The sequence below is a fragment of the Centruroides vittatus genome, unplaced genomic scaffold (assembly GCF_030686945.1).
Source record: "Centruroides vittatus isolate TY-2023 unplaced genomic scaffold, ASM3068694v2 scaffold_861, whole genome shotgun sequence".
Classification (NCBI taxonomy): Eukaryota; Metazoa; Arthropoda; class Arachnida; order Scorpiones; family Buthidae; genus Centruroides; species Centruroides vittatus.
Window position 1 is genome coordinate 8,055,011 of NW_027122718.1, and position 14,155 is coordinate 8,069,165.

The 14,155-nt window shown below is 35.6% G+C and overlaps 1 protein-coding gene across 1 annotated transcript in view; it reads right to left on the reverse strand.

The window, feature by feature from the left end:
* LOC136990090 (uncharacterized) overlaps positions 1–14,155 on the reverse strand; it is a 38,143-nt gene that overhangs the window by 12,147 nt on the left and 11,841 nt on the right. Inside the window, exon 7 of the mRNA XM_067288441.1 lies at positions 13,836–14,105. Coding sequence (XP_067144542.1) covers positions 13,836–14,105 — 270 coding nt within the window. The remainder of the gene's footprint in view (positions 1–13,835; positions 14,106–14,155) is intronic.

Here is a 14,155-nt window from a genome sequence, read left to right on the forward strand (position 1 = left end):
CCAAATTAAAAAAAGGGTAGCCAAATTTGGCGCAAAGTGGCCATATCTAGCAACTCTGGTAATGACATGATTGGCCAATTTGAACTGATAACAGATGCTGCCCAGGAACAAGATCGTAGAAGGTAAGGTTGCTTCAGAGAAGAAATGCTTCTCATTGGTTCTTATTTGACGTCACTCGTAGTCCAAAACAAAACATCTTACTACGTTCTTATGTAAAAACATTACCGATCAGAGGCTTGTCGCTTTAATTACACGCTAATATTTCATTAATTACGATTCTTAATTAATTGTAAATAAAAATGGGTTATAAATAAGAAAAATCCGGAATATTGTGCAAATCTTCGTAATTTCTACGTGTAAAGTTGAAATTATATATGTAACATCTGGCCAAGTCAATTGTTTGTTTAATTAATGACGTTATACATGAAACGGTTTTGTGTTTTAATTTAAAATTAAGATCTAAAGTTTTACAATCATTACATTTAAGAGATTCTTCTGGTTTATCCTGTTTATTTACATCTTAAAGTATTCCAATTAGTTTTTTCTATTTCTTTTTAATAAACTATTCTTTCTTTGATTTGACTGATTAATATTTTCATTTTCTGTATTTCCTAAATTTACTGTCCTGATGTCCTTATTTTCCTGGTATACTAGAGGAGTCTGTAGCTCATATGTGGCTTTATAAATTTACTGTCGGTAATGAAGTTTTCTTTAGTTAAATTTTTACCAATAAACCTAATAATTCAGCTTTTAAATTTTTCTCAGAATCATAACTTTCCTGTTTCATAACTTTGTTTTATAATAGCTAAATTTAATTATTATTATTTTTAGATGCCAGGAACAATATGAGCTGTTTCAGCTATGTTTTTAATTTTATTTTCCCAAATAAATCTAATCGAGATATAATATTCTGAAATGAAAAAACACGTAGTATTAACATTTCTTATAGAAAAATTATTATACAAAAAAAACAACACTACAATAAATATATACTATATATAACATTTTTATATTTTGCATTGCTATACATGTACTGTACATTGTAAAATATACATATTTCAAAAAGTTATATTGGGTGTACTATAGATTACTCCCTATGGAATTTCAGGATTTTGATTATATATTTGAACTCGGGGGACCGAGACGAGTTCAACGGTACTCTATTTTTAGACCGGAGACGAAAAGTAAAAATGTTATCACACTTTTTAAGTTACCATACTTTTTTAATGCTCTCATGCAGACGGCACCGTAGTTGCTAGTATTGCCATCTTGCGGTAAAGTCTGCAAACCGTGACGTCGGACTACGTCATCTCCCGGAGCGTTAAACACGCGATACGAGAGCGGAGAGAGCGACGCGACTTCTGATCATCGCGCGATCGCCATTTCGGTAAATGTTACTTATGGCAGCGAACATGGCGGCCCGACTGACCTCTCGTACGGGCGCCACCACACGCCGCCATGTGCTAAACTAGTGATCGATTCACGGTAGTTCTTGAACAAAGTAAAAAAAGGGGGGAAACGTCTACTAAAGGCAATTTTAACGGCAAGCGATCGCGATAGCGAGGCCGACTTAGCGGAGAGCGACGCGACTCCCTATCATCGCGCGATCGCCGGAAAAAAGTATGATAACTTTTTTATTTTTCGTCTCCGGTCCAAAAATAGGGTACCGTTGAACTCGTCTCGGTCCCCGAGTTCAAATATATAATCAAAGTCCTGAAATTCCATAGGGAGTAATCTATAGTACACCCGTTATATTAATAAAAAACAATATTTCTTTTTTACATCTCCAGTTACAGTATTTCAAAAGGATTAATGTTACCTCAGGTAGCCAAGATGGCGGCTCGTCTCTAATTCCAGCAAGGAAACAGTGGGATGCACATTCTAATCTAACCTATGCTAATAAATTGCCATAATTATTAGCAACCAAATTATTAGAATAGGTTAGGTTAGGTTAGAACGTGTGTCCCACTGTTTCCTTGCTGGAATTAGAGACGAGCCGCCATCTTGGCTACCTAAAGTAACATTAACCCTCGACACCGTCGGTTAAGTAGTCAGTTTTCTGTGGTCCCGGCCGACTTACATAAGCATTAATGTTAAAAAGCTCTGGTTTACTCGACACCGTTTAACTCGTTACCACAGGATAAAATCGACATACTTTTGCCGTCCCACACTCGTTTAGACGTCCGATAAGTTGACTCCCCTCCTGAAAAAATGAGTTCACACCACACAGTGCGGTGTGAACTCTTTTTTTTCAAGAGGGGAGTCGGCTTATTTATTATTATATACATAATAATAATAAATTCCTTAAAATTTTATGTATTTTTACATATAAAACAAAAACAGATAAACAAAAAGAAAACATACAATCTATATCAACGTCACAGCAGAATTCGATTTTGCATTTTCTCACGTCAAGCGTTATCTGTAGCACGCGTTTCACGTTTCTGTTAGAAACGAGTGTCGGAAAGCTAACAACGCTTACGCTGAAGGAAACACACAAACTTGTGTCTGAATTTGAATGTAAGAAAACTCCGCAAGCCGAATTTGCAAAACAAAAGAAATCTTCCAAGCAACCATTGGTGGAAATGCTGAAGAAAAAAAGAGGAAATTAAGAAACTATTTCTTGGATTATCGTCGCGGCTGTCTCGAAAACGCCGGAGAAAGTCGCCGTACAAAGATGTCGAAGATGATCTCGTACTGTACGTTGGCTAAAACAAATTCGTTGTTCGAATCTTCCTGTTTCGGGACCGATACTGAAACAAAAGGCGGTGGAAATTGCTGGGGTATTTGGAGTAGAAACCAACTTTAGTGCCAGTGATGGATGGTCAGAGAGGTACAGTACATTGCACTACTATATTTTCCTAATTGTAGTATTGTGGATTTTTCAACTTCGCTTTAGTCGTCATATCGGATAACTGGACACATTTTCACTTCCCCTTGGGGTGTCGACTTATGTGGACTCGACTGTATTTGTAGTAGTCATTTCATCGTGCAGATACTATTTTTATACATGTAGTGTAAAATACTATTCTTAGTATTTTAAAATATTTTAGTAATAAATACATTTCATCTGTAATCATATTCTGTAATTTCTACAGAACGAAGTATAAAGACTATAACAGAATATCAAACGGCTCTAGGAACAGTTTTGTTACTTCCGTACAATTTTTATCAACATAATTATGTTTAATAATAGTAATAACGATGGATATATTTACCTTCGAAGATTAAGAGTCTAAAAACGCTTAACAAAGTAACAAAAATATTGAAATTCCAAAATTTTCTTCCCTCCCTAACTGTTGTAAAGCAGTGGCTTGACATACGGATGACGTATATCCGGAATCTGGCAGGAAGTGGCTAAAACAGCCGCACGAGGTAACCTTATATTTTAGGACCTTGGCAGAGGAAAAACACGACTGGCTAAATTTGAATTGGTGGTGCATGCATCTAGAGGAAGAGATGGTTGGCGAAACATCACGCCGTGTGGCAGACCTGGAATAGAGCTATGACCTAGCATAGCTGCTGATTGGTCGGCCGACGACTATATGAGGTTGATGTGGAAGTGGGGAAATATGAGTTGGATCAGTCTTGCTGAGTTCTAATATAGCAGAAGTGTTACTGCTAGCCAACAGCTTGTCGGTCGTAGTAAGGTGTCTTCTTGATGAACAAGTACAGGAGATATGAACTATTTGAACTTTTCATTGTGTTAGTGGCATACCGAACGGTTGCCAGTTGTGAAGCTGTTGTAAATTTTAACTTTACTGGCACAGTCGACAAGATTTGGCTTTTGCACAGCATTGTAGGCAGAAAAGACCCTCATCAAGAAGATTGAACTACAACGCAATGGAACTCAGGAGCCAGGAACACGACGAGGCAGCAATATAGTAACCTCCAAAGAATTGCCGGCAGTCATAGATCCAGGTAGATCATTTCCCCTTTTGCACAATGCCGAAACACGTAAAATTGTGGGAATTGAAGGAAAGGGATTGGGATTAGTCTACCTAGGTAGTCTCAATGGCCGCACTTCTGGTCGTCAACTTGTTTGCCACCTGCGAGTGCTCAAAAACAAAATGGCAAATGTGGAAATTTATACTATTCAAGTTCAAGGGAAGAAACATTTCTAATGCAATAAAACAAGCTACTTTTACAAAAAATTTGTTACTCGCAATTTCGGTGATTTCATTCCCTTTTCCTAATTTTTTTTGCAGCATGACTAGATTTTGCTTCTGATTTGGAAGAATCCTTTGTTTTAGTCAATGATTTGATCTTGCTGTTATTGGTAGCATTCTTTTTTAGTAAGATTCAAGCTCCAAGTGAGGTGGTGGTGACCCTCCAAAGTGTAGACCCCCATGTGGGAACAAAAAATGTCTAATAAACCATACCCCTACACACGATCCTTCACAAGATGTAGGCGATTCTTTACAGGGCTATATCATTTCCGGCTAGTGCGATCGGGAGTTGCATTGCTCTCTGCTGAGCCTATTGCATGTTTAATGGGCAGTCCAGAAAGCCAGCCATATATTCTAAAGACGCTTATCAGCAAAAACTAAAGAAAACTGCCCACATAAAAGGCCAAGAAAACAGATTGTACACTCACCTTCAACAGAGGCAGATGTTGATTCACGGGCCTGCTGTTGGAGTGAGTTCTTTTCGCATGCCATCGTGCTCCTTGACCTCTGGGTCTACAGCCCCTCAGCCACAGAGACGCTCGTTATTGCTCGCAGTCAGCTAGTACTACACGCCACTTTCGCGGCTTGTCCAAAAAACTAACCTACCCCTCCGGGAGGTGACCGTCACTAGTTAAGCTAATAGAAAACCTTTTATTTCAGCTCAATCAATATTCAAGGCTGCAAGTCCATGTGTAATTGGATTAAATGCATTACCAAAGATGTGTCTCCTCTGTTTCAATGTTAGCACTAGTGGATTTCACTTCAACTGGAGAGCATGAAAATGGGCTAATAATACCCAGAACTTTTGCTTCAAAGATACTTTCATGCTTGAACATCGTTTCACATATAAATTCCTAATTTTCAAAAATCGTGGCAGGATCCACAACGGGAGAGAGTACTAACAAATACTGGGTTGAGGATATGAAGGCAAGCACGTGACCTGCTGCCAGCACCCTATTGGGCCTGCGGGTGCGCTGCATCTGTGTGGCTGAGGGAGAGCCATGTGACTGGGTCGTCATGTGCAGTGTCTTCCTCAGCATCACATGCCTGAAATATGAGTTCTGAAATGTTTCTGGCATAGCGACGTGGTGGGCCAGTGCGGAGAGAAGCGGACTACTACCAGCAAGGTCCGGATATCGCATTCCGTCTCGGATAAGACAAAAATAATAATAATTAGTTGTATTTACAGGCAACAGATGGATACTCCAGACGACTTAAGGTGGGAGATGTGACCCGAGGGCCGTGTGGAAGGGGAGACAACAGTGGCAGTGAGGACAGATCAGGGAGGCGCAAGTAAGAAGACCTTAGAAAGAGGAGCGTGCTTTTTTTTTTCTTTTTTTTGTGCTCTGACTGGAAATGACATAGGCGATTCTTTACAGGGCTATCTCTCATAAAGGGATATGGTTCCATGAACTAGTAAGTCTCTTTAATCCGAAAAAATCTTTAACGGTAGACTATCCCACAACTCTTACAGGTTACGAACTCCTTTATTGTTTTTCTACAGATGCATTTTGGGCCGGTGTTTCCTTGCCGGTCCCTCTTCAGTGCTACAAAATAAATTTATTTTCTTAACCAAACAATGCGAGTAGATGACATTGTAAGAAACACTTTAAAACTATCTCACTATACCCTAAGTTCTCCTTATATTTCTTCACACTTTTACGGTACTTCTGGGTTTCTTTTATATTATTCTCCAAAAATCTGCAGTTGTTTCTTTTTTGTGCCAGTGTATTACATTGATGTTATATTAGTAACAATAAAACGTATCATACTCAGTATCGTTTTTTAAAAACTGACTAATTTTAACATAATACTCTTTAAAATATTTTAGGCAATTATACATACATACAAGTTTCCTTTCTTTAAAAGAATTCAACCTTTAAAATACACTCCATTCTTCAAAAGGAACACCACAATGTATATTATACACAATTAAAATAATTTAACTGGCAATACAATTTTTTTCCGTTATTCCATTCGCGACAATGTATAATTTTATTTTTACTGACTTATTGCCGCCCTCTATCAGATTATACCATTGTTGCTCTATTTGCATGCCATTTGATATGTTTATTAGTGTATTACTATTATTACTACTATGTTTTATTATCTCAACATGCTCTTTAAATTTGCATTTGTACATATTTTTTTCATGGTGTAAAATTTTAATATTATTCCTATCTATTTGACAATTACTATTTTTTATGTGGGTAAACCAAGGAGAACGGTCATATTTTAACCATACGGCCGCTTCATGTTCTTTTATACGTGCTTCTAAAGTCCGACCTGTTTCCCCTATGTAAATCTTCAGATTTTGGCAATTACAATTAATTTTATAAACAGTCTGTTTTTTTTTCCCTTTATTTACATTAGATTGGTTTGTTCCTAATTTAACATTATGGATATTTTTTAAGATTTTATTGGTCAAGGATGGGGCCAAAACTACATTGTCTTTTTTTTAAGGGCTTTTGAACAATTATTATATATATTAGTTATGTAAGGGAAACTTTTATAATTATTATCTTTTTTATTTTTTATGTTAAATCTGTTTTTATAATAATGTGCATGCCACTTTTTTAAAACTTGTTGCGGATAATTATTAAGAATGAATTTACAATCTAAATTGTTTAATTCAATATTTTGTTCATTATTTTTGGTAGTTCTTGTATATATTTTCTTTAATTCCATTATATATGTGTTCTTTTTTATAGTTTCTGGGACACGAGTGATAATTGATCGTCTTTTCAACATTGAGTGGTTTTTTATATGTTGTAAACGAAAATTTTTTTTTCTTTTGTTATAGTTATATCCAAGAAATTAATTTTATTGTGTTTTTCTAATTCAATGTCAAATTTTATATACTGGCTTATGCTACTTATTGTACTTAAACTTATTTGTTTGTTATCTGGTTGTTAAAAATCAATAAATAATCATCCACGTATCTCATTACTGTTTTTACACCAGGAATATTTTGTATTTTATTGTCTATCTTTCACCACCAATTCAGCTAGTTTTGGTCCCATCTTTGACCACATGCTAATACCATCTATTTGTCTGTAAAAATCATTATACACTTCAAAATAGTTTCTTTTATAAGCAAATTCTATATGGTTTATTAGTTCGGGGCTAATGGCATTATGTACTAGGCTGTATTCTATTAATTCCCATTTTATGTTCAAATACATATTTTTTACATCTAAACTTATTAAAGTATCAATTTTTTCCAGTTTAGTTTTTTGAATTATATTAATCACTTCTTCAGCATTTTTTTATACTGTTTTTGGAACCATCAATGTTTTTTAATTGTTGTTTGATGTAATTCTTTAAATTGTACAGGATTGAATACTTAAAATCCACTATAGGTCTACATTGTTCACTTTCTTTAGGTGTTTTTAAACGTATGTTTAATCTTGGGGTTCTGTTATTTTTAAAATTTAGTATGTTGTTTTTATTTATTTCACTAATCCTATTATTCGAATACATGTCTTTTATAATTTTCGTTAAATCTTTTTTAATTTTTTCATAAGGATTATTATTTATTTTTTAATATTGTTCGTTATTAATTTGCTCTTTTGTTTTATTTTCTAAATTATTATTATCTATTACTATAAGTTGTTTTGTTTTTATCAGCCTTGATAATGGAAAAATTATTAGTTTTTAGAGAATCTATAGTTTTATTTAAATTTATTTTGTATCTATTTACTTTATACTTATTTTTTCGGTGTAGAAGTTTCATGTCATGGATGACAGAACCTATAAGATTACTTTTCCTTTCTTTTTCAATAGGTAAATCTTTGATACTTTTATCTATATCTGCTAGTACGTCTATAGTTATTTTATCTATAGGTATATTAAATTCAATACCCAGAGCCAGAAATTGTTTTATAGGTTTAGGGATTTGTATGTTAGTTTCCCATACATTCTTCTCTCTAGTGATTGGGTATTTAAAAAATTTTTTAAATTTTATATCTTTAAAGGGTATTATGTTAAAATTAGTCGGTTTTTAAAAAATGTTACTGAGTATGACACATTTTATTGTTACTAATATAGCATCAGTGTAATACACTGGCACAAAAAAGAAACAACTGCGGGATTTTGGAGAATAATATAAATGGAACCCAGAAGTACCATAAAAGTGTGAAGAAATATAAGGAGAACTTAGAGTATAGTGAGATAGTTTTAAAGTGTTTCTTACAATGTCATCTACTCACAATGTTTGGTTAAGAAAATTAATTTATTTTGTAGCACTGAAGAGAGACCGGGAAGGAAACACCGGCCCGAAATACATCTGTAGAAAAACAATAAAGGAGGTCATAACCTGTAAGAGCTGTGGGATAGTCTACCGTTAAAGATTTTTCGGATTAAAGAGATTTTTACTAGTTTATCAAATTACACAGCTGTCATTAGAAAATTCAATAAGGATATGGTTCCTTTTGACTTTTTTGTTCCCACGGGGTTTACAACTTGTGGGGTCACCGACCCTCTCATTCGGAACTTGAACTGTGCCTTTTTTCCCCTTCACTTTTCTTTCCTTCTTATTTTTGCGAGTTTCAGAGACAGCAGGCACACTTTCCAGTTCCTTCCATTTAGGGCTCTTACCAGAACCAGGATAAATCCAACTCAAATGATTTACAAACAATTGAAAATGTTCTCCAGGTGACTTCATATGCCATTTAATCAACTTTTTGTACATGAATGAATACAAATAAGAATCTGGACAACGGATAGACACAGCCTTGATACTCGTCCCTGTAATTCAATGGGAGGAAGACAGTGAGGAATCAAGTAGACCCCAGATTGCGACACGCATGGTCACTTTTAACTTAAAACAGATGGCAGATGCGCTGTTTTCATTAGGAGGTCATGAAGCTTGGCCAACATGAGATAGCAGGACTCTGGCTAGAAGGATATTACAGACCTGAAAACTGAGGGTTATGGGTCGTGGCCGGACTCGCAGCGGGAAACCAAAATCTCGTGAGAAAGTAGAGGCAGTCTTGGTAGAGAGACAGTCGATGACTGTTGGAAAAGGAGAAGGAAGGGCCGATGGTGCCGCAGGCACCCTCCTTGGGGAGGGTCAACGAAGCCCAGTCTTGTGGAACAAGAGGGCAGGATGTGAGCGCCAGGAGACATAGCATCTCTGTGCATAAACGGAGATTACTTTACACTCTTCTAAAACTGTGTTTATTTACAGCACAGACTCTTATACACCTTTTTACACACAGCCGTTTTTTGCTATCATTCAAACGTTTTCAGTTATTTTTAATAACCTTTTTCAAGAACCGTTGCAGTCGAATGTGGTCGTAATTTGAACAAACGTCGCCAATCGTAATGGAACTTTTTTGAAATGCTTCTATTTGCGATCTTCTAACAGGAGATTTACAAACCATAAACTTATAAAAATGAAGATAAACATATAACCTTAATACTCATGCCAGCTCTTCATTCGTGATATGTATCACAATAACTTAACTGATTCACCTGCTTATCCATTATTATACCTACTATACTTGTATAATACATCTATGATTCTTGTAAATCGCTGCTGTACATGAATTTCCTTGCCCGTTACTATGCCTACTACAATTGTGATCCAAATATCGCGTTTGTATAAATATCTGCTATAGCTGGTTTTCTTATCTGCCGCTACCTTTTCTTCCTTACAACATGCTGTTTCTCCATGTGGATGAGATCTTGCTAGCTTCCCTGAAGTTAATGGCCTGTCCTTTGTAGCTGGTTTTGAAGATATTCCATGCTTCTGCATACTTTAGGTGTTTTTTGCTGTATACTATTTGTATGAGCTTTGCTTTATCCCAATCTGCCTTTACTTCTTGTTGGTCTGCTAGTATATATGTTGCCAGGGCGGTGTTAGGTTGTTAGACTAACCGAGCACCAAAGAGATATAAGACTTTCTTTAAGGGATCTTCCTGTTGCTCCCACGTAGTATAGTTTGTTCTGTTGTCTATTATCTATTACCAGGATTTTGTACACCCCTGGAATGAGGTCTAGGTTCGGCTCGTCTTTGTCGGCTCTGAGCAGCTGATATATTGTCGGGTTCCTTTTGTATACTATTTTTTGTTTGTAGCCACTCCTATTCTTTTGTATACATTATTTAGTTGCACTCTGTATTCCATGACTGTACACTCGTCTGTTTTTCTTCTATTTTGCTCTTTGTTGTTTGGTGGTTTGTAGTTAGAGAAAGCCTTGCTGTACACTCCAAATTGCTTTGCCAACATATTGATATATTTCAACTCTTCATTTCTATCTTGCAACTTGCTGCAGTGCGTGTACGCTCTTGTCATAGTGCGCGGAAGGCTGCTAGCTTATATGATACAGGGTCGTGGGAGTTCCATGGTATGAACCATGGGGTGTATGTAGGTTTTCTGTATACTTTAGTAACAACTCCTTCTCTCGCGTCTATTTGTATATCGATGTCCAAAAAATGTATATTTCTGTCGTTCATTTGTTCCAGCTCAATTTCTAGCCCAAAATTGTTGCTGTTGATTTCTTTTATGAAACTATCTATGTTTGGTTTATTCTTCCAGATGACGAGAACATCGTCTACATATCTTGCATATATGAGAATATGCTGTGCGTATTTAGGTATGATGTTATCCTCTAGTGTTCTTAGTACCATTTCACATAATAGGCCGAAGATAGGGCTGCCCATCGCTACTCCTCTTTGCTGCTCATATGCGAGTCCATTAAAGTTGAAAATTGAGGAAAAAGTGGCAATATGTGCCAGTTCTAATATTTGGTCCCTTTTCTTTTCTGCATTATTAATCTTGTTGAGTAAGAAGTCCCTTATGAAATTTTAAGACGTAATAGAACAGGGGCTTTCCTGTAGTTAATAAAATTTACGTCATTTGAGTCTTTTCTAAATAGTTTGATTGGTTTGTTTTTATTTTTCATGTAACAGTCAAAGTTATACCAGGAGTTTTTGAATCTATTATGAATATTATCTTTGTCATTTTTAATATGTATACAGCTGTTCATTGAAGAAATCTATAAACTTATAGTTCATATACTGTTGAAGTCTGTTATTTCTGGGATGTTGGTGAAACAGTTTTTGATTTCAGCTAGATAACCTGAAAAATTGTAGTTTATCCTTTGATGTCTTTTAGGCAAACTAGTTCATTTTTATTGCTTCCGCAAAAGAAATTTTGTTACAGTGGGAAAGTGATCGGATGCAATGAAGGTTGTAGTAGTAAATTCCAGACAACAATCTAGCAAGAATTTGGAGCATATTGTAAAATCACTGTGGATTTTCCACCATGTACCAGACAAGTATATTCTGCAGGGTAATCAGGTGTAATGTGGCCGTTTTAAAATATACATTTTTATTTTCAATTATTTCAATCAAGTTTCAAGTTTGCTCCAAGTCTATTGACATGCTTATCTTTGAATTGACAGATATTTTGAATAAGAGGGCTACCATATTGGGAATCCATCAATTTGGCGATAGGTGAGTTGAAGTCTCCCATTAATAGAATACATGGACTGATATGTTGCCATGATTCTAGTATTTTAAAGGTTTTATTTAATTTTGCTAGGTATTTGGGAGAACTGTAAGCAATCATCACTGTCATTAATTTGTTATTTATATTTCCAAGTGTGGGTTTATCCATAGAGATTAACAATAGTGTGAAGTTATCAGATTTTTTAACTTTGATTATTTTTCCGAGGTCCTTTTTAATTAAAATACATAGGCTACCACTTGGACGTCCTGGGCACAGTGACTTGCTTGCCAGTACAGTTTCTATTATAAATTTGTTGAAAAAGTTTGATTTATAAAACAGGTCGGATGTTATCCACATTTCAGTTATACCGATTATCTGATTTTAGATTTTGATCGAAGGGAACCAAGTAGTGGTAATTTGTGCTTCAGACCTTGACTGTTCCATTTCATAATCAAAAGTGATTGATTGTTTATGGTAAGTTTTTCTTGATAAGATTTGCTTTGTTTCAAAGGGTATCAACTTGTTGTTACCATTGATAGGGAAAAAGGCAGGAAGGTCTCCATGTAAACCAGCTTCCCCATACTTAGAATAACATATAGTATATCTTGGTCTATTGATAGTGTCATTATGTAGTTTTATTTGATGTTTTTGTTTTCTTATTTCATAGAAAGATGAGTAAGTGTTTTTGCTTAGTTCTTGAATCCTTTGTTAGATCTGGTGCCATCTGCATATTCTTCCAGTCTTCCAATAGGTTTTGTTGTTTCTAAGAGTTAATTTTATAGGTGGATTTGTTGATTTGGTTAGTTATTTCTAAAATGTCTTCCTGTGAAACATTTTGTAAATTTAGTGATGAGTTAATAAAATAACAAATTTCTGGTTTGGAGATATTTTTCGAATTGGGATAATTATACAGTTTTTAATTAGTTTTTTAAGCTAATGCGACCTAATCTACGAATAGCAGCTTCCCACGCATCACATAGAATTCTACGGGAAAGCCATCATTGCAGGCGTAAAGTTGCCTCTGTAAAGTTGTTTATCCGGGAAACATGCTGTTCAGGAATCCTTTTCGACATTTTAAAAGAAAATAAATATACACACTTGTTTAAATTTTTAATGAATACTTTTTTATTTAAACAAAGCTATACATTTTTCTGAGCATGATTTCAATAGAAGCCTTCTAATGAAGAAGTTAACATATTGGAAACAATCTGAAGATGTTTTGAACTACAATGAAAATAATTATTCTAAATGGCATAATTGAGAGCGATACATCACATTATCATCGTCATCGATTTTCGGGTTCTGAGTAGACTCTACAAACACACGATTTGTAATGCTACGAATGTCAAACCAGGTAATGAAACTTTTATTCTTACAATTCGGTTGATGAATATCGAACATTGTCCTTTCTCTACAACTGATCTAGTCTGCCGTTACCTGGATATAGAAAAGAAATTAATTGGAGAGCAATGACAGGAAATTGGGACTCGTGTTACTTCGAAGACCCACTCTTTAAGATTCCAATTTGTTTTTCTAAGTAAGCAGGTTCAACTATAAAGGTGACATGCTTTTGTTTTTTTTCTACATCTACGTTTCTTTCCTAATCACTTTTTCCTTCTGAATTTTATTTCCCCTCCCCTTTTCGCAAACTCACCACTGTATTGCTTACTGATTAAGTTTTGAAAGTTGACAGACAAAACACGAAGTGTATTGGTTTGTTATTATCCAATAAAACATTGGAAAATTTCCTTGAACATGATTTGTTAAATGGTGTTAGCCATACCTTGTTCTAATTGCTTGATTGGGCATTATTGTTGGTCACACCTTGCATAAAGCGTATTGGCCGTAAATCATTACCGACCTATATCAGAATCTCCAATCAGAGGTCACAAATATATGTAAGCGACCAATCTGCCAGCAATGCACATTAATATCAAGTAACAGTTATAATAACTATTATAACATTTAATTGTGCAACGATTTTATGACTTGTTTGCAAAACACTCAGATTAGAAATGAGTAAATACATTTATTAACTCTAGTTACAAACAACTCGTTAACAAAACATAGCAATTAATCACGGCCTTGATGGCTCATTAACAAAACATAGCAATTCAGCAAAACAAAACATAACTATGTTAGCATCCGCTAACATAAAAACAAAATGCAGATGGAGGGGAGAGGTTTAGAACCTCGACCACAATCCAACTCTTTCAATGACCTCATTCAGACGCTCGGGCATGCTTTCCACAAGAGTGTGGCAAAACATGCCCTCGCGAAGCTTCTCCCAATGACCAGAGACAATGTCCCAAAGGTCGTTGGGATTGGCAGCCTGAATGGGTTTGTCGGTGAGCTTGGTCCAAAGATGTTCAATTGGGTTGAGGTCCGCCCCTCTCCCCGACCATCCCAGATCCACTACTTGTGGATGGTCGTCTAGCCACCTCGAAACGATTCGTGATATGTGGACCGGAGAGCGGTCCTGAACGAAAAAAACCGCTCATTGCCATAGACGGCTCTCACTGTCGGCAG